Source organism: Marmota monax, unplaced genomic scaffold, assembly GCF_021218885.2.
Source record: "Marmota monax isolate L192 unplaced genomic scaffold, Marmota_monax_Labrador192_F-V1.1 WCK01_AAM20220418_F8-fsc00226, whole genome shotgun sequence".
Classification (NCBI taxonomy): domain Eukaryota; kingdom Metazoa; phylum Chordata; class Mammalia; order Rodentia; family Sciuridae; genus Marmota; species Marmota monax.
Window position 1 is genome coordinate 2253252 of NW_026693142.1, and position 24249 is coordinate 2277500.

At 38.4% G+C, this 24249-nt stretch overlaps 1 protein-coding gene across 17 annotated transcripts in view; it reads right to left on the minus strand.

Moving 5' to 3' along the window:
- Lmbr1 (limb development membrane protein 1) overlaps positions 1-24249 on the minus strand; it is a 160039-nt gene that overhangs the window by 113161 nt on the left and 22629 nt on the right. For 16 of the 17 annotated variants that reach the window (XR_009227878.1, XR_009227877.1, XR_009227884.1 and 13 more), the window contains exons 2-4: positions 11760-11832; positions 9894-9933; positions 700-839 (exon numbers count right to left, since the gene is read on the minus strand). Coding sequence is in view for 8 of the 17 variants with exons in the window: in XM_058582860.1 (XP_058438843.1) it covers positions 700-839; positions 9894-9933; positions 11760-11832 (253 nt within the window). In the remaining 9 variants the exon portion in view is untranslated. Of the gene's footprint in view, positions 1-699; positions 840-9893; positions 9934-11759; positions 11833-24249 lie in introns of those variants that run through there. The other variant, XM_058582865.1, reaches the window with a different exon arrangement.

A 24249-nucleotide genomic window follows, 5' to 3' on the forward strand; every position in this document is an offset into this window, starting at 1 on the left:
ATATTAAACCCAAAAGCATGCCCCCAGTGACCAACCTCCTATAGCCACACCCTACCTTCCTGAAGTCACCACCCAGTTAATCCACACCAGTGGATTAGGTTACAGCTCTCATAATCTAATCATTCCATCTTGCAACATCCTTTCAGTGTCTTACATCCAAACCATAATGCCCAGGGTATGCTAGAAAATGGCTGACCAAAGTTGGAATGCAAGTCTACTTCCCTTCAAAGCAATATATCTTATTATCCATATTAAGTCAGTCATTACTTTTTTAAATCACAAAGTTTATACTTGATATAGTGTGTTTTCCCCCTTCCATCATATATTTTTGAAATGACAAAGGAAACTAATAGAAAACAAATAAAACAGACTATGGTCCCTGATTTTTCAGGTTTTCAATGAAAATTCAACATAACCAGTTGAATCAAATTTTTCTTCCAAAATATTTAAATGATATTTTATCAAAATCATAATGAATATTAAAAACTGCTTTTAGATTAAATAAGAGAGAAAAGCCTTTCACAGCTAAAAAACAGGAATGGTAAGTAAAATCCACTTTTCTGATTTACTAAGGATCCTAATGATTTACTAGAGAAAGTTACAAATTATGAAGGAAACTAAGAAAAGAAAAATTTTAAAATACAATGTAGTAAGAAATTAAAATGTTAATAATGATTATACTAAGCAATATATACTAACCATGAATCAGGGAGCCATTTAGCCACTGAATATAGTAGTTTTGAGGAAAAGAAAGCAGGATTTCATTGCTGATTATTGAGAAGGGTAAAAGCAAAACAGCCCCAGCTGAAACTGCTAAAGTGAAGGTGCTCAAAAACAACCTGGAAGAGAAGAGAGTCATGGTCACTAGACAGGACAAACCAATGATCACAGAAGCAACATCAGAAGAATACAAACTCAATTGTCTAATCAAAAAAATATTATACAAGGATATCATTAAATATATGTATTTGGAAGACAAATGATGTATATATGGTCCTGGAAGTAAACTCTCAAACTCCCAAACTCCATGAAAAGATCAGTAAATCTGATGACTAGACCTAAAAGACAGATTATATATATATAAAATACAACGTGCTTCTCACATTTTGCAGCAGTGGTTCCATTCATATTTTAAAAACAAGTATTTATTTCACAATTGTATTTAATTAATAGCTTTGACAATGTATGTTAAAAGCAATGCAACAACTGTCTCGGGTTAAAAAAAAACACTTGTGAAAAAGGTATGAAAAAAATTAATTTAAAATTATTATCTCAGCTGGGTGTAGTGGTGCAGATCTGTAATTCCAGCAACTCAAGAGGCTGAGGCAAGAATGCTGAAAGTTCAAAGCCAGCCTCAGAATCTTAATGAGACCTCAGTGGTAAAGTGCCTGTTGGTTCAATCCTCAAAACCAAAAAAAATAAAGAAATAAAATAAAATGATTATTTCATGACAAGAAAAGGGAAATGCTAACTACCTTGATCTGATCAGTGTAGACAATATACAAATGCTGAAATAAACACTGAATCTCATTAATATGCACAATCAGTATATGTTAATCAAAAAAAAAGAACTATAAGTGATCAAGAACAAGAAAAAGCCTTAATCCTTCTACCACACAAATATAAATGAAGTTATACATTGTTACCTATTTAATAAATTTTATTTTCAAAAAATAGTCTATCAATAAAATAGATAAAACACAGCTCTAATGTAAAAAAAAAAATCTAAAATAAATTAAGTCAACAAATGAAAAAAAAAGCATGAACAATAAATATAAAACATGCTCTTCCCACCCCATCCCCCCAAAATGCACATATGCAATCAAGAAAAAAGAGGCATAAAAAGTCCACACACTGTATAATAACCCATGGGGAGGTATATAGTTACAAGGGGCTTTCGCTTTCTCAGTTACACTTATTCCTGATATGTTTAAACTTTTTATATCAAATACCTAACTTGGAAAAAGTTTTTACAGAATATAATGGCAAAAGAAAAGAAAACTTCACTAACATTCAAAATAGAATCATACTAAACTCTCAAAATACACAGACTAAAGTAACTTTGAGGTCAGTGCCATCTTGTGGCCAAAAACAGAAGTGAAATATATTCCTAGTTAAAGTCAAAGTGCCCAGAAAACCTGCTGTGTTTGGTAAATTGATGTCAAAAACCTCAAATGTGGACCATGTGTTACATACCAACATATAATTCAGATAAAACACATGAGAAATGCTACGAACTGGTTCTGCTGAGTAGACAGCACATGTCCTGAGAAAATCACTCTAGACAAAGTCTTCATCTTAGGGTGGAGGGCAGCTCTAGTGGTAATCCCAGCAAACCTCTCTAGGAAAATGAGGATGTTAGCCCAGCTGCCATCATTCCTACCAAGGCCAAAACTAAGATCAAATCCAAATTCTCCAGGACTGGCTCTCCTTGTATGCTTTTCAGGATGCCTTTACCAGGACACACTTCAGCATACACTTAGACTTCCCTACCCACCTCCTTCCCTACACATCAAACTGCATTGTTAGCATCCACACCTGCACCCTCCTTAAAGTACACTCCACATACCCACATGGCAAGTCATGCACAAATTTCAAAACAGACTTCACATGTCATCTGCCCTAAGAATCATTCCTTAGCTTCTACCATCTTGCTCCTCTCCAGAAAATTAGCTCCTCTCCCCTCTTGACTCCTGTAATACTCTCATCATACACCTGGCAATAAAGGCCAACACAGTTTTCAAATCAATAACTATAACCAGTGATCTAACAAAAGGAGTCAGCTTCTGGGACAAACAAATTATTTAAAGTCACAGAAGACCCACAATTCCTGAACAACTGATCATCACAACTATAATGCTTGATCTTTCATAAAAAAAACTATTAGAGCCTATTACACTTTAGTTGTTGTGATTGGCCCTAAAGATAACAAAAATATTTTTTTAAAAATCACTGCTGCTGCCACTGAATATAGCTGAATAAAAAAGTTATTCATAAAAGGTTCATGTGACAGAGTTAAAGCTGGCAGAGAGCTGGTCCTTAAAATAAGGCCCCAAGTTGAAAAAGCACCATAGAATAGTGTGCTTTATATCACACTACTTATGTAATTAAAGAGAGGCCTTTCAGAATTGAAGAAATTTCAGAAATGTCCTTCTGAAATGCAGCAGAATAAAAGAATTGCATCTTTAGAGTAATATGTCTTGTGATAGTGGAGGGGATAAGACCAGTGTTTTCCCAAGTATCTAACATTTGTTACTATCTCCTTGATCCAATGAGAAAGGCAGAATCTCCCCTCCTCTCCAAAATGTGGTGAGGACTGACACTGAGATGTTGAATATAATGCGGGTAAAGACAGCTGGTCGTCCACAGACCACATCTTGTGCAGTGATTATGAATTAAGACAATAAGACCACTTCAACTTAGTTGAACACTCCACAAAACTTTCATATACTTTCAGTTGGCAAACAAGAGCCAGAACCTTGACTCTTGGATCTCTAATCCCCTGTTCTTGACCACATCTTCAAATCTTCAAGCTCTTTCCAAGCTTTTTGACATAGTCCTGCAGTGCCTCATTCCTGGAAAATGACAGTCTTCTCTTTCAGAATGGGAACAGAAGGGTAAACTCCTTCCATACTGTTACTGTTTGGATATGAGGTATCCCCCAATAGCTCCTGTATTAATGCAAGAATGTGAAATGACTGGATTGCAAGAACTGTGATCTGACCAGCCCAACCTAGTCTAAAGGGGTGATAACTGTAGGCAGGTGGGGCATGGCTGGACGAAGTGGGTCACAGGGGTCTGCCCTGGCAGGATGTACTGTCCCTGCAGCCCCCTTTCTCCCTCTCCCCTTCCTCCACTTCTCCCTAGTTACTTGCTGCCTTGAGGGCAGCAGCTTCTCTCTGCCATGTCCTTCCCCCCACGATGTTCTGCCTTACCTTGGGCCCAGAACATGCCCATCTATGGACTAAGACTTCTGTAACCAAAAAAACTTATCCTCCTCTAAATTGTTCCCATCACGTATTTTAGCCACAACAACACAAAAGCTGACTAAAACATTTACCATTTGGGAGCTCTCCACCTTGCTGTCTCCACAGGCCTCCTGCCTCACCAGCTGGACATCTTTAACCTTCCATGTCACCTTCTCTAGCTCCTAATCCTCAGAATAGAAACGTCCTACGGGATTTCTGATCTTTCAAAAAGCTTCTTGAGAGGGACATACAAGTTACATCTTTACTTCTACATGAGTTTTTTTCTTAACACACTGCAGTAGGATTTCCACTCCTCACCACATGTTAGTCAGCTTTTCATTACTGTGACCAAAATACCAGACAAGAACAACTAGGGGAAAGATCTATTTTGGCTCATTGTTACAGATATGTCAGTCCACCACGGCAAACTCGATTGCCCTGGGCCCTAGGTGAGGGCACATCATGGTAGAAGGGCAAAATAAAGAAGAGCTGTTTCCTTCAAGGCAGCTAGAAGCAGACAGAGTGAGCCAGAGAAAAGAAGGGGCCAGGGACAGATAGAGTCCCCTGGGGCATGTCCCCAGCGACTCACTTCCTCCAAATGGACTCAACCTGACAAAACTTTTGACCACCTCCCATAGTCCACTCAAATTATTTATCCATCAAATGGAATAACCCACTGATAAGGTTACAGCCCTCATTATCCACTCACTTCCCCAAAGCCCCACCTCTGGACATTGCTGCCATAGAAATCAAGTCTTCAACACACGAGCTGCTGGTGGACATTCCATATCTAAACCCTAACCCCACAGTAGTGAAAAAGTTCTCCTTACGATCAAATCTATCAGATACTTTTAAGTTGCAATCTGAACCTGACCTTGCATGATATTTCAAGTTGATGAGCACTATTTTCATCCTAAGTCTTTGTCTAGCTAATCAGTAAATATATGCTGCATGAATTAGGCTCCCTCATCCCTCACTCTACATCAGTGGTTCTTTAACCAGTGATTGTCAGAATAATCATGTTATTCTGAGCAGCAGTACTATCAGCACCACAGAAGGAGTACCCAGCTCTAGCATCAGGACCCCCAAAGAGTAATGAGAAGCATCATCTGGACCACCACGAGGCTTTTTAAACACACATCCCAGAGTATCTGACTCAGTGAGTCTTTTGGTAACACTCATTCACCAGAAAGATATATATGTTTAAAGTTCTGTGATAGGACTGTTCTAGGCACGTTATAACAATAAACAAAACAACCATTCTTGCCCTCATGAGCTTAGAATCCAGTTGGGAAAGTCAGATAATAAACAATAAAACAGTAAATGTGAAATCGTATAACATTAAAATCATAAATGCTACAGAAACATAATGCAAGGAACGGAGGACTAGAAATTGAAAGGAAGACAGACGAGTTTCAGTATTAAGTATGGCCGTCAGTGTAGGCTTCACTGAAAAGCAAAGATTTAGATGGATGTGGTAGGGCACACCTGTAATTCCAGCAGCTCAGGAGGCTGAGACAGAAGGGTTTTAAGTTCAAAGCCAATCTCATCTATTTAGCAAGGCCCCAAGCCAAGTTAGCAAGATTCTGTCACAAAATAAAAAATAAATAGGCTTGGGATGGGGCTCAGTGGTAAAGTACCCCTGGATTCAATTCCTGTTGAAAGAAAAGAAAAGGCAGGCTGGCTGTCTGAAATTTAGGGGGAAGGTAAGGCAAAGCAAAATGGAAGGGTTTTTGAAAGCTCAGTGGGGCAGCTGACAACAAAAGCACTCTGGGAAAACAAAATAGGTCTGAAAGCCCTAAGCCGGGCGTTGCCAGCTTTTTAAGGAAAGCACAAGATATGGCTGCCTTTCAGCAATGAGAAGGGCAAGAGGGCCATGGAGGAATGTCTTGGGCCAGGTGAGCACTTTGGCTCGCACTCTGAGTGGGCAGGAGTGGCTACTCCAGAACTCTGAGCAGAAGGGGGCATGATCTGGCTAATGTTCTGACCAGAAGCAAGGACAGAAGAAGGAGACTCACTGGAAAGCTCCTGAAGCAGATATGGCAGCAATAAAGACAGTAAGATGGGCAGTGCGGTCCCGAAGACAGAACAGATAGATGCCTAATATGGAGAGGAGGACAGGAAAGGCATCAGGGTGACTTTGGGGCTTTGGGCCTGAACTGAAAGGGTGGAGCTGATAGTACCTGAGATGCAGAAGGCTACAAAGCACAGCAGGCTGAAGGGGAAATGAGGATTCCGTTGTGGATACACGGAGTTCGACAGGACTATCACAGAAGTGTCCACGCTTCTTTTGATAGCTATGAGTAGCTGGGAATTGCTGTCTGCCCTTTTACTAACACTGTTGTCTATGATCACTGGTCAAAGTGGTGTCCACCAGGGTTCTCCACCATAAAGTTACTCTTTCCTTTAATTAGTATTCTGCATAAGGTTAGTTCTTCTTGTCGAAACTTTCGATTTAATTCACTTACTGATTTCTGTATGGACTCAAAACCATTCTACTATACTCAATGGATTAGGATCCATTAAATGCTTGACTCTGTTGCTTGAATTGCCTTTAACTTGGTATGAGAATCCTGAAGGATTCTGCCTCCTTCAACATATGCCCATCACTCTCTGGGTACTTGCTTGATTCTTTACAATAAGATGTATAAAATTAGGGGCTGGGATTGTGGCCTAGCACATGAAAGGCCCTGGGTTCGATCCTCAGCACCACATTAATTAATTAATTAATTAAAGGTATTATGTCCAACTACAACTAAAAAATAAATATTAAAAAAAAAAAAAAAGATGTACAAAATTAGCCTGGGCCTTTCCTGACCCCAACCTGCAACCCAACCTCTCTCCAAAAACACTGTTCTGCTCAGTAGGCGCTGTCTCTGGGCATGCTGGAAATGCTCACTGATGCTGGGAAAGACACTTCCAGGTGCCTCAGAGGGCAGACAGAGCTGAGAGGTGCAGCATGTGCTGAGCACACACATGTGCACACAAAGACCCATATTTATTTCTATATTTAGTTCTAAACTCTCTAGATGCTGGAAACCATGAAATTACACTGATACCTCCAATTCCAAGGCAACAACTTGGTAATTTGTTTCCATTTTTCCTTTTCCTCTGATTGTTCTTGGTTTGTCCCATTAACTTTACAGAATCAGGCTTTGCCATCACAAATAACCAATCTCCTATCACACTATCCCCAACCTGTACAGACAAGCACTCTCCTATTTATGGAGCTCCCCACTCTAGACTGTCTGCCATACAGACACCCTCCTTCCCCCTTGAATCATTCCACCACCCCAGCCAGACTCCCACAAGCACAGACACCATCCTCAGCCTATAGGGACCCCCTTCTCAGAAGCTCTCTTTACCTATGCAGCTGACCTCACCGGCCAGGCTCCAACACACACACACACACACACACACATGCCAGACTTCCCTCCAGCACAAACATCCTCCTTGTCCTGCCCAGGCTCACAGCCAGCAAAAGCAGTCTCACCTATTTTTTTAATTTTTGGATCAACTATTAATTCAAATCAAATTAAGTACCTAGTTGAGAAGAGTTCTCAAAAATGCACTGAGTTACAAAGGGCAGAGGAAGTTAATTTAGGATTTTGAGTACACAGAAACAGAGCATGGAATAAAGGCATATCAGGAACAGAAGAGAAACCAAAGGTGGCCTCTAAAAGGGTCAAAAAAAGCCAATAAGAGGCTTAGTCAGCCATGGAAAGCCCTCTCACGTGAACAGAATGGTGTCACCCTCACCTGTGCTCAACACCGTGTCTCAACTCCTTTTTTGTCCTAGTTAAGCTTCCTGTTCTTCTCTACCTTGCTCACAACTGCTTTCAGGGATAGGAGAGAAGGCAAGGGAAAAGGGAGACGGGAAAAGGGGAGTGACATTGATCCCACCTGCTACACCACAAGCAACCTTTTTTGTTGTTGTTGTTTTGCCGATGTTATTTAATTCACATCCTACAAAGAAGATGAAAGCCCTCCTTTGCTTCTCCATCTCTTCTGGATGCAAGTTAATTTTGGGTGCAAACTATGAACGCATACCAGCCTCACTCTCTGGTTTTCGTTTTCACTCTTATCACCAATGCAGGGGAAGGGAGTTGACCAGACAACACTCATCCTCTCCAGTGACTCTCTCCAGGCTTCCCCCTCGTAACTCTGTTGTAACTGCAAACCCATCCACCTTTAGGAACAGGATATAGCACAAACCTCTGTGACACAGAAACTACTTAGTGGGAAAGCCCCACCTACTGTCATGCTGTGCAGCTGCCCCACTGGGGCAGAGGAAGGAAGTAAAGCCTGCTAGTGGACAGTTTCACAAGAAAACAGGACACAGTTGCATCCTCATTAAACACACTTTTACAGATAAAAGGCAAAATGATATGCTCTGTTAAGTTTATAAATTATTAATTTCGAAGTGCATTTAAGTACACTTACCACCAAAGTTGTGCAGACTAAATGATGAAGAGAAAGGCCCATACTTCACTTACCCTTCACACCTAGAGGATTTCACATGGAGGAAGATCTGCCCTTTACTCAGTCTGTGATTCATGACTGTTTTTTAGATGTAGTGAAGTGAATTGTAGTTTTACAGAAGCATTAATTTAGGTAAAAATTTTGACAAATATCACAATGTTAGTAATAAAATTAAGACCCCCTAACCCTGTAAATTTAAAACATCAAGCTTAGGGCCTAAGTTGGAGCCTAAGGAAAGAATCTCTACAGTGAAGTTGCAATTATTTTTGTTTCTTATCCAACTTTCCTAGGACACTTGAAATAATTTAAATTGCCAAATCTAGTAAGGCAGAATCCATTTATATTCATTTTTCAATTATGAATCAAATCTGGCCTATTCAAGTCATTTGTTAGCTAAAACTACTCTTTCATTGAGGTGCAATTCACACTATATGAAATCCACACTGCAAGATCTATTAGTCCTTCATCTCTTTTTATGGCTGAATACTGTTCTGTAGCATGTGACTACATGTTTTAGTACACGTGTATCAATGTATTGGAAGCACAGGTAATCTCTTTCCCTCTTCCCCTTTTCTTGCCCTCTCACCTCTCCCCTTATCAAAGATGCATAATCTGATAGTAGTCATGAAGAGACATCAGACAAAACCAAATAAGTGACCAGTACTCTTCAAAAGCATCAAGATCAGGAAACCTGAGGAAATGCTGACCAGGGTCGTTATCTGAGGAAGACTAAAGGGACAAGATGACTAAATGCAATGTGTGGTTCTGAAGTGGCTCTTTTTGCTATGATGAACAATCAGGGCCCACCTCCCTGTCATAGAAGGTGCCCACTCCACTAACCAGAAAACATCTGTTCCCTCTTTCAAGATAGTCACAGTCTTTCCCACAGACAATTCAAACAGCTTGGGATGGGGATATAGCTCAGATGGTAAAGTGCTTGCCTTGCATACACAAGGCCCTGGGTTCAATCCCCAGCACCAAAAAAAAAAAAAAAAAAAAATTCAAACAGCTGGAGTTTTCTTTCTTAAACCCAGCAGTTTCTCCAAACTTAAGTCCATTTTCTCATTAAACCTTGTGAAGATAAAATCTGGCATCTCCTTAAATAAGCAAATTTTAAAACTGCTTACATATATTTGCTTAAATGACCTTTTCAAAGGTAGGATTAATATTGAGAAAGGTGGGCTGGGGTTGTGACTCGGTGGTAGAATGCTTGCCTAGCACTTATAAGGCACTGGGTTTGATCCTCAGCACCTCATAAAAATGAATAAATAAATGAAGGTATTGCGTCCATTTACAACTAAAAAGAATTTTTAAAATATATTGATAAAGGTGTTATAATACTTCAGGTAATTGTTTCTCTGTATTTTTGTCCAAAAATCAGAATTATTTTCAGAATTTGACTTCAGAAATAGAAACAGAATAACTGAATTTTAGAATACATACGAAATCCTGTTGACTATGGCATCTTCATCTTCTTGTTCATCTGCAAAAATGTTTAAAGTATTAATATCCTTTTTCAACAAAATGTTTCACTAATTTACTTAAAAATGTTAACAAAAACATAAACTTAAAAAAGCAATTACTAAATAGAAATAAAGACTTTCAAAGAGCATTGTGTTTATTTCATCAAAGATCCAAATTTAATTCAGGCAGGATGGCATACAATTAGAGAAGGCAGTGGTATTTTTTAAAATCCTGATTGCATATGTAAATTTAAAGTTCCCAAATATTTTCTCTTCAAGAAAATAAAAGTTAGTAGAACCTGAGGGCCAGTATGAAATGTACTGTCAAAGAATATTAAGTGAAATAGCTGATGAATTAAATTTTCTGGCTGATAACAGTACACTAAAGTTTTCACTATAAAATTAAAACTTATAATCTTAGAACTCGTCAAATTTTCTATAATTTGAGTTTGTCATTAGTAATGGCAATGAGATTCTCATTGAGAATGAGACCATCCTAAACTAATTTGGATACCACAGCCTTTTAAAATATCTTTTAAAACCTCAGTGTTGATGGTGTACTTGGGCCTTTCTGTTACTCAAGTGTCCATCCCTAATTCCAGGCTGCTCAAAACAGCTTTACAACCAAAAGGACCACAAGGCAATAGTCACAGTGAGTTTATACACAACCAGTCAATCATCACGTCTTGGGAGGTACTTTAATATACACATGGCCACTTCAGTTCTATTCCCAACACCTGCTAAATCCAGGGTATCCTAAAAATTAAGTCTCTTAAATCTTCCTTTCTCAGTCTCTTAATTTTCCTTCTTATCACCCCTGATCTCCCCTAAAACAACGTATTTATGTTTACTCACTCACTCCCCCTCTCCTTCTGTGCCCATTTCTATGAAATTATGCCAAAATATCTTTTAAAACAGCTAAGATACCATCTCGGATTTGCAGATCTTCAAAACTTTGACCAATTACAAAATCTAGGAATACTTCAGTATGTTCAGAGTCAAGTACTACTCCTAAAGTAATACACAAGAGAAAGAACCGTTTCCTTATGTCTCTCAAAAGTTTGACGGTTTTTAAATTGATAATATAATATCAAAGAATCCTTAAAACAAGGAATCCTGCTATTAGCCCAGCATAATAGGCTGAAAGTATTATGATTCCCAGAAAACAACTAAGATTTGTCAGAAAGCAGCAAAGCAGTTGCTTAGGTATTTGTGAAACTCTGACCTAAAAGTCACAATTTAATTAGCACAAAGTTCACTGGAGGGGGCGGGGGGTGCTGGGGCTGTAGCTCAATAGTACAGCACTTGCCTAGCATGCAAGAGGCCCTGGGTTCAATCCCCAATATCACAACAACAAAGAAAAGATATCATGGTCCCACTAGCTAGGTAAGGATAATATAAAGTACTAAAAGGATAGTAGATAACTGAATGCCAATAGTATTATGGAAACTATCAATTCTAGAGTACTTCAGAGAAAAAAAGATATTCTAGTAGCTGGAAAAGGATAGGTGGGACTGAATTGACTATTCAAAGTCAGAGCCAGTCAAAAGAAACCAAATTGCCTCATAAACTCTGGAATTTCCCCAGATACTAAATAGCCCAGCACTATTCTTAGCTGGGCATAAGAATTGTGATAAACAAGGACTCTGGTCTCCAAAGGTGATCCTAACAGTAATCAAATTCCCTGGAAGGTATTTTTAGTGCTCCAGTTCAACAGGCACTGTTTAGTTCAACCATGGGCATATTCAATACATTACCACACTAACAAGTACCCAGAGAGCCCATGTACCACACTGAGACCAGGAGGCACAATAATGAAAGCTTTAACAAAAATGTTTGTACTTGCCTGATTTTCTCTTGTACCTTGTGATGATGAAGTAGGAAACGATGTACAGAATGGCAAAAAGAAGAAAACATATCTGAAACAAAACAAATTTAACACATCATTTACATTTTTTTGCCTTTTTCTTAACTAATACAAGATACATCTTTTAGCATTTATAGGGAAAAGGATTTACATTATACAAAAGTAAAATTTGGGGGCTGGGATTGTGGCTCGTAGTAGAGTGCTTGCCTAACACGTGAGAGGCCCTGGGTTTGATCCTCAGTACCATATAAAAGAAAGAACAAATAAAATCAAGTTTAAAAAAAATAGTAAAAATTTTAGACATTTTGCTAATATAAAGCTTTGATAAAATACTAATTTATGTGACCTCATCAATTAATCCATTTAATACTATTCCAGGGGGTAAAAATCCCAGTGGAGAGTTTTTTTTTCATAACTTGATCAAATGTTTTTCAAAATCATATGGAGGTGTATCACCAACAAATCTAAGAAGCAAAGTCGAAGAGAATCCACTACCTACTAAATATCAAAACACAGGAAAGCCTCAGTGACAAAGTGTGCGCTGGCAACAAGAATTCACAGATGAATGAAATAGATTCTATTATGTAAAAACTTAACATAAATGAGGCATCACAAATCAATGTGGGGAGCGGGGCGTAACTGTTCAATCCAGCAAAGCAAGCCACCAGGCTGCTTGGAGCCTGCCAGACAGGCTACGTAGAGGCTCCAGGCACAGCTCATAGTGCAAAGGGGAGCCAAGGTGCGCCGGCCCATCCCCCCACGGCCCCCACCCCCACCAGCAAACTCATTCACACACACACAGTGGATAAGCTCTGAAGCCCTATTCCACAACCTCAACCTCCAGTTTCCTGACCTGGCACAAAACAATGAAAGTGGGACAGATTTGAATGAAAGTTGGGACTCAAGAATTCACCAATATTGGGGGCTAGGGATACAGCTCAGTTGGTAGAGTGCTTGCCTTGCATATAAAAGGCCCTGGGTTCAATCCCCAGCACCACACTCACAAAAAAGTATTGGCCAATAGCGTTACTATGTTTCTGAGCCCTAATTAGCATAAATTGCGACCAATAGCATAAGTACATTTCCAAACCCTATTTAACATAAATTTGGACCAATAGCAGTGAACCAAGTGTTATATAATCCCTGCACCTGAGGCAGACCTCATCCAAAAAAACTCCATCTCACCTGCTAGTGGAAGAAGAAAATTGAGTTTCATCTCAAAACTCTGGTTTCACTATGATCAATGACACCATCTAGAAAATTACACCCCAAAAACGAAGACTATAAACCTTGGGTCAGAGTTCTCCAAATACATATGGAAAACTGACAGAATACAACATGGACCTTGAACAAATGAGAGCATTCACGAGCACCTGCAAAGTCCGAGGACCTATTTGGAACACCAGCTACTTAGGAGAACATTAATAGAGACACCACCTCCTCCTAGTAATCCTCAGAATACATGTGTCATAAGGAAAACCAGTTGTTGGTAAAGAAATGTAAACAGAGGGGTCTTCTAGGAAGGAACTGAGGATAAGGGGGAAATGGTCTACAATGTAACAGAAGTCAGAGTAGGGCTTAAAGAAGAATGGAAAGAAGAGTAACTGAGCAGAGAAAAAGTAAATTATATGGTTAAAGTCAGTGCGATGAGTTGATATTTGACAGTTGATATAAAAAGAATTGATATTTCTGAGAGGCCGACTAAAATTCCTTCAATCAACAGAAATTTATTGTGTGTTCACTATATGTCAAGTATTCATTTAAGAACTGGGGGGCTGGGGATGTGGCTCAAGCGGTAGCGCGCTCATCTGGCATGCGTGCGGCCCGGGTTCGATCCTCAGCACCACATACAAACAAAGATGTTTGTGTCTGCCGAAAAACTAAAAATAAATAAATAAATTCTCTCTCTCTCTCTCTCTCTCTCCCCCCCCCCTCTCCTCTCTCTTTAAAAAAAAAAAAAAATAAAATGGCATAATCATTAAAAAAAAAAAAAAAAAAAAAAAAAAAAAAAAAAAAAAAAAAAAGAACTGGGGACACAGCAGTGAACAAAGCTGATGCCCTCATGAAGCTCACAATCCAGTGGGAGAAATAACAAAGTAAATGATAAAGAGTTAAATTGCAGTGTGTCAGATGACAATCTGTATAGATTTGGGGGAACAGACAGTGCCAGCAGCAGTGGGAACATGCCTCACCAAGAAGGTGACATGTGAGGAGAGAGTTGTGAGAGAAGACACGGTAAGTCATGCAGACACCCAAGGGGAAGTGAGTGAGGCAGAGAAAACAGCAATGCCAAGGGTCTCCGGCACCAGTGACTCCTGTGTGTTCAAACAATGAGGGGAGAGAACTAAGAGATGAGGTCAGAGAGTAATGGAGGCTCAGTTCGCACAGACCTTTGTAGGAATTTCTGCTTCCTAGACATGGTAACTACTGTGTTGGTCCTGAACCTGAATGACATGGGAATCTACAGTAAGATTCTCAGCAGAGAGTTGATGTGATAGATGTACATAATGTAGAAGCTCTAGTTGTTACATAGAAAATAAGCGAGAAGAGGGCGAGGACAGAAGCAAGAGACCACACAAGAATCTGCCACAGAAATCCAGAAGCAAATCACTTAGACCTATTCAGTGGAGGCGTTAAGAAGCGATCAAGTCCTAGGTATGTTCTGAAAGCAGACCTGGAAGGATTTGCAGGAACGAACACAAGGTTCTCAGCCTGAGAAACTGGAAAAACTGAGTCAGGAAAGATCACAAGAGGAGTTCTGGGGTGAAACAAGCACTGCTAAATCTGAAATACATATATTCACTCAAGTAGAAAGGCTGAATGAGCAGTTGGATATAAAAATATAATAATCTGTACTGTGCAGGGAAGGAGCCAGGCTAGAAACTTTAAAAAAAAAAAAATCAGCAGATGGTATTTCAAGTCCTGAGACTAGATAAGATTTCCAACCTAGGAAAAGAAGTCTGAAAACAGAGCCCCTGGAGCTCTCGAACATTTAGGAGGAATCTGCAAAAGCTGACAGAAAAGCATGGGGGGTAGAGGGGTCAACAGGACTAGGCACTGAAAGAGCCACATGAAGGAAAAGGGAATTATCAACAACAGTGTCAAATGTTGCTGACCCACCAAGTAAGATGAGGACTGAGGATTGACAACTGGGTTTATCACCATGGAGGCTACTGGCGACCTTGACAAGAGCTGTTTTTCTATAGTAATGGAGGCCAACCCTGGACTGGAGTAGGTTCAGAGGAGTTAGAAATGGCAAGGCAAGTAGACAGTTCTTTCAGAGAGTCATTAGGAAGGAAGAAACAGATGTGAAGGGGAATGTGCAGCCAAGAGGCTTTTTACAAAAGATATAGAAGGTGGAATGAATATGCCAGTAGAGAAAAACAACATCAACACAAGACAAAAAAGGAACTGCTAAAGTAATGTGCAAAGTTGAGGGAGTGATATAAAAAAGTTATCCATAGCAAAAAGGAGGAGGAGGAAGAGAAGGAAACGGAATATCTGAGTTTGGTTACAGATGGGTAGATTGGTGGCAGAAGCAGAAACATCAGGTCTTTGGCTGGCTTCTATTTTCTCAGTACCATGAAATAAAGTTTATCAAATCAGAGTTGCATATGGAGAATGAAGGGCGCGGAGGTATATAAATCATGTGAAAGAATAAATGGGAGTTATAGAGAAATATATAGAAACAAGCAGCAAGGGGAGATTAACTGGCCTTTGAAGTTCCTGGCAAGCCCAAGCTAAAACTCTCAGCAAAGCTCACAGCCTGGTGATATTGTAAAACTGATAGCCTAATTCTTAGATGCTGAGGCAGGAACAAGCAGAGTCCTTGGGAGACCTGAGAACCTTGATGATTCTAGCAGATATCTTAATGTCTCTTTACATCCAAGCTCAACAAATAGCCTGCACTTACAGATTTTCATCACTCATTCACTCCTTGGACCACTAATTTGACTTTGCACCTGTCAGCCAACTCAATGGGCCCTGGCAGTGATAAGAAACGACCTAATAGTTAAATCATTCTTCATAATTTATTTGACCTCTATGCAGCAACATTTCTTCTTCTCTGATTTTTCTCCCAGCTTCCTTCACCAGCTTCCTTTTTCTGCTGCCTGGACACATAACTCTTCTCTGTAATTTCTGGGCTGAGCACCCCTCTACTCTCATTCCACAGTTCTTGCTAGGTAACACCATCTGCTCCCAGTGTTTTGACTTCAACCCTCAGATATCCCTTGACCAGGTTTGATAAGCATTGGCTCAGGGCAAGAGCAAGAGAAAGTGAATGAGGGCCTATGAAACCTAAGAAGATTGGGAGAAAAGCGAAACCAAGGACAAGCTGATGGGCAAGAAAAGCGAAGACGTCAACCAACTGACTAAGCTCATAGCAGAGAGGCAGCTGCAATGAAAGCACTTAACCAAGGAATTTGGAAGAGTAGGTTTTGACCCAAGGATGTTTCAGGATATTTTAAGTAGTGTTTGAAGGTGGGTGACAGTTTCAAAAATTCCAGGGAGTTCATGAAGAATTGAAAAATGAAAAAAACATGAAAGGAACAAAAGGAAATCAAGAAGCCAAAATACAAGGAAGGAAACTAATTGAAAACCATTCATTTAGAAGTAGAAGACTATCAAGTACAAGATTATCAAACACAGGGTTAGTCATTTTCAAATAAAAGATACCCACTATGAAAATTAAAATACCACCATGAAAGACTCAGACCAACTCACAGAACTGGCTAGCCATCTGTCTAATGGCAAAGGTAGACCGGGAGCAGACTCTCCTCTAAAAGAGCATGTTCTTCCAGAGAGACAGACCCACAGAGACAAGTAGAACGAAAGCAGGCACCTATTCTCCCTAAGTCCAGTGACAACAAAAGAAAATTCCTAACAAAAAAGGCGGGGGGGGGGGGGGGAACACGGGACATTCTGGCCTTCTACCACTAAAAGTGAGGCACAGCTGATGTAAGAAGACAGGCTACTGAGTGAGCATCCTGTGGTGCTCTGAAGACATTTAGCTTCTCTCTCCTAGTCAGGGAAGCAGCAGCCAGGCCACTGGAGCTCAGAGGGAATACTGGGTGCCAGCCCTCCAGGGGATAGGAGAGGCACGCCTTTAGTTCTGATTATGATCAAGAACAGGCAGGCATCTGAGTGCTGAGTGATGCAATCACAAGTAACTGACACAACTGTATTGTTAAAAATGGTGCTGGGAAAACTAGATATTCATATGTGGAATGATGAAATTAGATCCTTATCTCTTACCCTGCACAAGTCAAATCAAAGTGGATCAAAGGCTTATGAATTAGACCAGAAACCTTGGAACTGCTGTAAGAGAACATAGGGTCAAGGGTGGCCTTGTAGCCCAGTGGTAGAGCACTTGTGTTAACCCATGTGAGGCACTGTGTTAGATCCTCAGTTCCAAATGAAAAAGTAAAGGTATCGTTTTCATCTAGAATTAAAGATATTTAAAAGGAGGAGGAGGAGAGAGGAAGAAGAAAGGAAGAGAGGAAGGAAAGTAGAAAACATAGGGTCAACACTTATCATGTAGGTGCAGGCACCGACTTCCTCAATAAGACCTAAAGCTCAAGAAATAAAACCAAGAAACAATAAGTGGGATCTCATCAAATTAAAATCTTCTACACAGCAAAGAAAATAATTAAGAGTATAAAGAGAAAGCCTACAAAATGGGAGAAAATCTTTGCCAGCTGCTCCTCTGACAGGGGATGAACATTCAGAATATACAAGAACTCAAAAAATTTAATAAAAAAAACCATAATCAACAAATGGGCAAAAGAACACAACACACATTCTCAAAAAGAAGAAACACCAGTCACCAACAAATATATCAAAAAAAAAAAATGTTCAACATCTCTAATAACTGGGGAAATGCAAATCAAAACTGAAGATCTCATCTCAGCTTGAATGACAATTATCAAGAACACAAATAATAAGTGCTGGCAAGGTGGTGGGGAAAAAGGTACACTCATAGAAACAAATTGATTGGACTAGAAATTAGTACAACCATTGTGGAAAGTAGTATGGAGATTCCTCAAAAACAAGAACTGGAAAGACCATATGACCCAAATGTCCCACTCTGATATTTATCCAAAAAACTAAAATCAGCATACTATAGCAATACAGCTACTTTGATATTTATAGTAGCACAATTCACAGTAGCCAAATTATGGAATCAGCCTATATGCCAACAAACAGATGAATGAATGATCAAGAAAATGTGGTATACATACATGCATAGTGGAGTCTGACTCAGCCATAAAGAATAGAATTATGGCATTCACCAGTAAATGATGGAACTAGAGAACATCACGCTAGGTGAAATAAGCCAGACTCAGAAAGCCAAAGGTCAAATTTTTTCTCCCATATGTGGAAGCTAGAGCAAAAAAGGGAAAGAAGAGGGGGCAGGATCAGATATCATACTGATATAGGGAAGAAGAGGGGAATAGAAGGAGTTGAGGAGGGAGGGAAGGAAATGAGGAGGAACAACCAAGTAGAGGAAATATGGAATGAATTTAACAAAATTCATAAGTATGAATATACATATATCCTTTTTTAAAAAATAGAGCATTGTAATTACATATTCATATTTGGGTTTTTTTCTCATTTCTAGAATTTTGAAGCCAGTTATTTTTTACAAATCAGCATTTTGAGGACTAGGATGTTTGATTAGTATATTTCTGTTTTGTTTTGTATTCTTTTTTTTTTTTTTTTTACTTTTTCCTTATATATTTTTTCTCTCACTTATCTGTTTCCCATGACTCTCTCTCTTTTCTTCTGCTAATATACAATATCTATTGTACTCTTTCATTCTTCCTTTAGTTTTTACTTCTATTTTCTCTCCTTCTCCCTCATAATCATCACATCCTACATCACTTCTCTTCTCTTCCTGTCCACCATTCAAAATTGTAAACCCTTTTGTAAACTTACGGCTGTTACTGTGGGCAATAACTGATCACATCATTTCTGTTCACTGTGAGAATTAACATCGTAGATGTCATAGAAGGAACCATTTTTGTTTCATACTGTATGTTGTTTGCACTGATTCTTGTTACTGTTTGTCTCCCCCTAAATAGTAAGGTACTAGAAATCTTCAGAGACACTGTAAGTCCACAGGGTAGAAACTCAACTGCCTCAGATCCATACTGTTAGATGGGTAGACACACAAACAATACAAAAAAGCAAGGGAATAAATCGCCTCAGTCAAACCAAGATACTGAAGCAACAGAAGCCACTGACACCACAGTAGAAGAAATGTCAGAGAAGGTGTTCAGAATGATAATAATTAAATTGATATGCAAGATAAAGAATGAAGTAAGGAGTGAAGTCAGAGAGAAAATACATGAAGTGAAAGATCAAAGAGAGATTCTGAAAACAAGCAGAAATCCTTGAGAGGATTTCTGATTTATTGACGGAGTCAATAAACCAAATTTAAAATTCAATGGCAAGCATCACCAGCAAACTAGACCACTTGGAAAATAGAGTTTCAGGCAATAAAGACAAATATATAATCTTGAAAATACAGCTGGCCATGGAGAAAAATTGTTAAGAGATCATGAACAGAACTTCCAAGTAAGTAATGCTCCATGTATGTACAATATGTAATCCCAGCAGCTTAGGAGGATGAAATAGGAGGATTGTGCATTCAAAGCAGTCTCAGCAAAAGTGAGGTGTGGAGCAACTCAGTGAGACCCTGTCTCTAAATAAAATACAAAACAGTGGTTGAGTGCCCCTGAGTTCAATCCTTGATACAAAAAAAAAAAAAAAAACAGACTGGCAGATTGGATTAAAAAACAAGACCCAATAATATGCTGTCTTCAAGAGATTCACCTCATAGACACATCCATAGACTAAAGGTAAAAAGATTTAAAAAAAAAAAAAACATATCATTCACATGGATCTCATAAACAAGCAGGGGTTTCTATCCTCATATCAGATAAAGTGAACTTCAAGCCAAAGTTAATCAGAAGGGACAAAGAAGGTCATTTTATACTGCCTAAGCAAATTATATATCAGCAAGACATAACAATCATAAATATTTATGCCTAAACAATGGAGTACATGCATACATACATCAAATAAACCCTCTCAATTTTAAGAATCAAGTAGATCACAACAAAATAATAGTGGGTGAATTTTACATACCCCTCTCATCACTGGATAGATCATCCAAATAAAAACTATATAAAGAAGCTATAAAACTAAAAAATACAATTAATAATTTAGACTTAACAGACATATATAGAATATTTCATCCTTCAATGACTGAATACAGCAGCACATGGATCCTTATCTAAAATAGACCATATCTTAGGCCACAACTCTTTGCAAATACAAAATAACAGATAATACCTTGTATTCTATCTGATCATAATGGAACAAAATTAGAAAATCAATGATAAAATAAAAAATAGAAGCCACTTTACCACCTTGAGACTAAGTTATATGATATTAAATGATCAATGGAGGTGCTGGGGCTGTAGCTCAGTGGCAGAGCACTTGCCTAGCACGTGTGAGGCACTGGGTTCATCCTTAGCCCCACATAAGAATAAACAAATAAAATAAAGTTATGCTGTCCATGTAGAACTACAAAAAAAAAAATTTAATGATAGAAAGAAATCAGGGATGAAATTTAAAAAAAAACTTCAGCGGTAAATGAGATTAACAACACAAAATATCAAAATTTCTGGGACACTATGAAGGTGGTTCTAAGAAGAAAGTTCACTGCATTGAGTTCATTCATCAGAAGAATAGAAAGTCACCAAATAAATAATATAACATTACATCTCAAAGCCCTAAAAAAGAAGAACAAATCAACACCAAAAGCAACAGAAGACAAGAAATAATTAAAAATCAGAGCCAAAATCAATGAAATTTTTTAAAAATTTTCAAAAAAAATCAACAGGACAAAATACTGGATCTTTGAAAAATAAATAAAACCGATAAACCCTTAGCCAAGCTAACAAAGAGAAAAAACTCAAATTACTAAAATTCATCATAAAAAAAGGAATATCACCATAGACACTACTGAAATACAAGACGATAATCAAAAACTATTTTGAAAATTTATACTTCAATAAAATAGAAAATCTTGAAGATATCAACAAATTTCTAGAGTCATATGACCTACCCAAACTGAGGACATGCCTCAACATTGTAAAAGCTATCCATGCTAAACCCAAGGACAACATGATTTTAAATGGAGAAAAACTGAAAGCATTCCCTCTAAAAACTGGGACAAGACAGGGATGCCCTCTTTCATCACTTCTATTCAATACTTCTTTAATCTCTAGCCCTAGCAATTGGGCAAAAGAAAGAAATTAAAGGGATACAAATTGGAAAAGAGCTCAAAGTATCCCTATTTGCCAACCACATGATTTCTGTATGTAGAAGACCCAAAAAACTCCACCAGAAAACTTCTAGAACTCATAGATAAATTCAGCAAAGTAGCAGAATACACAATTAACATCCATAGATCAATTGCATTCCTGTATACCAATGATGAATCAACTGAAAGAGAAATTAGAAAAATTATTCCATTCACAATCACCTCAAAAAATTAAAAAAAAAATACTTGGCAATCAATCTAACAAAAGAGGTGAAAGACCTCTACAATGAAAACTACAGAATACTAAAGAAAGAATTGAAGACGACCTTAGAAAATGGAAAGATCTCCCATGTTCTTGGATAGGCAGAATTAATATTGTCAAAATGGCCATACTTACCAAAAGTACTACACATATTTAATGCAATTCCTATTAGAATTCCACTGACATTCTTCATGGAAATAGAAAAGGTAGTCATGAGATTCTCTGGAAAAAGTAAGAGGCCCAGATAGCCAAAGCAATCCTTAGAAGAAAAGCGAAGCAAGAGGCATCACATACCAGACCTTAATTTATACTACAGAGCTACAGTAACAAAAACAGCATGGTACTGGCACCAAAACTGGCATAAAGACTAGTGGAATAAAAGACACAGAGACGAACCCATATAAATACAGTTAGCTTCATACTAGACAAAGGCGCCAAAAACATACATTGAATAAAAGACAGCCTCTTCAACAAATGGTGCTGGAAAAATGTATATGTAGTAGAATGAAATGAGGCTCCCATCTCTCACCCTACACAAAACTCAACTCAAAGTGGCTCAAGGACCAAGGCGTTACACTAGAGACCCTGCACCTACTAGAAGAAAATGTAGGCCCAAATCTCCATCATGTTAGCTTAGGAACCAACTTCCTCAACAAGACTCCTCAAATGCAAGAAGTAAAATCCAGAATCAATAAATGGGATGGAATCAAACTAAAAAGCTTCTTCACAGCAAAGCAAACAATCAAGAATTTTAAGAGAGAGCCTACAGAATGGGAGAAAATCTATACTACATGCACCTCAGAGCATTAATCTCCAGGATATATAAAGAACTCAAAAAACTTAACACCAAAAAAACAAATAACCCAATCAATAAATGGGCAAAGGAACTGAACAGACATTTCACAGAAGAAATATAATCAACAAATATATGGGAAAAAATGTTCAACATCTCTAGCAATTAGAGAAATGCAAATTAAAACAACACTGAGATTCCATCTCACTCCAGTCAGAATGGCAATCATCAAGAATACAAGCAACAATAAATGTTGATGAGGATGTGGGGGAAAAGGTACACTGGTACATTGCTGATGGGACTGCAAATTGGTGCAACCACCATGGAAAGCAATATGGAGATTCCTGAGAAAACGTGGAATGGAACCACCATTTGACCCAGTCATCCCACTCCTAAGTTTATACCCAAAAGACTTAAAATCAGCACACTATAGTGACATAGCCTCATCAATGCTTATATCAGTTCAATTCACAATAGGTAAGCTATGGAACCAACCTAGGTGCCCTTTAACAGATGAATGGATAAAGAAAATGTAGTATATATACACAATGGAATATTACTCAACCATAAAGAAGAATGAAATCATGGCATTTGCTGGTAAATGGATGGACTTGGAGACTATCATGCTACGTGAAATAAGCAATCCCCCAAAAACCAAAGGCCAAATGTTCTCTCTGATATGCAGATGCTAGCACACAATAAGAAGGGAGTAGAAAAGTTTTGGAGTAGAAAAGTTCATTGGATTAGACAAAGGGGAATTAAGGGAAGGGACTGGGATGGGAATAGGAAAGGCAATAGAATGTGTCAGACATAACTTTCCTATGATCATATTCAGTACCAGTAAACTCCACATCATGCACAACCACAAGAATGGGAGCCTAATTAGAATAAGTTATGCTCCATATATGTATGATGTCAAAATATACTCTGCTGCCATGTACCTGTACAAAGAATAAATAAATAAATAAAACTAATTTATGATTTTTTAAAAATTATCAGATATTAAGCCAAGGAATACAATGGTTGGATTTTTTATCTCTCTCTCCCCCCCCCTCTCTCTCTATATATATATATACATATATATATATATATATATAATCTCCAAATCTCTCTCCCCTCCGCCTTCTCTCTCAGACAAAGCTGAATTTAAGAAAAAAATGTACAAAGCAAGACAAAGTACAGCACTTCAGGAAAAAATAGTATAACCCACAATGAAGAAAGAACCATCATAAATCTTCCTATACCAAAAAACACAGCACCAAAACACTTTTAAAAACTGGACATAAAAAGATAAATAAAATATTATACTAGCTAAGAGACTGTGATGGATCATGAAAGAAATAAGCCTAAATCAAATAAATAATAATAAATGTGAATTTTAAAACATAATAATACTAGAGGGGAATCTCAATAAATATATAAATACACAAATAACATTATACTTAATGATGAGAAACTCAAAGCTTTTCCATTAAGATCAGGAACAGGGCAAGGTGTCCATTCTCACCAACCTTTCTCAACATTACACTGATTTCTGTGTTAGTCACCATTGTGTTGTTGTGACTAAAATACCTGACAAGAATAAGTGAGAGAAGGGAAACTTATTCTGGTTCACAGTTCCAGAGGTGTGGTTCATGGCCAGCCCAGGCCACTGCTCTGTGCCCAAGGTGAGGCAAAACCTCACAGCAGAAGTGTATGGTAAAGAAGCAATGCCCCATTCATGGCAGCCAGGAAGCAGAGAGCAGAACAGGAAGGAGGCACAAGGAAGATGAACATTTAGGGTACACAGCAATCCACCTCCTCCAGCCACACCCCACTTGCCTACAGTCAGTCCATCAAACTAGGATGAACCGATCAGATTGCAGCTCTCACATCTATTCATTTCACCTCTGAATATTCCTGCATTAACACAGGAGTTTTTGAGGGGCACCTCATATCCAAACCATAACATATGGAGAATACTAGTTAATGCAATAAGACCAGAAAGAAAATGAGAGCTATATAAGATCTGAAGGAAGAGATAACCTGTCTGTTCACAGATGAAAGAAAAAATCTGAACAAATCAACAAAAATAACT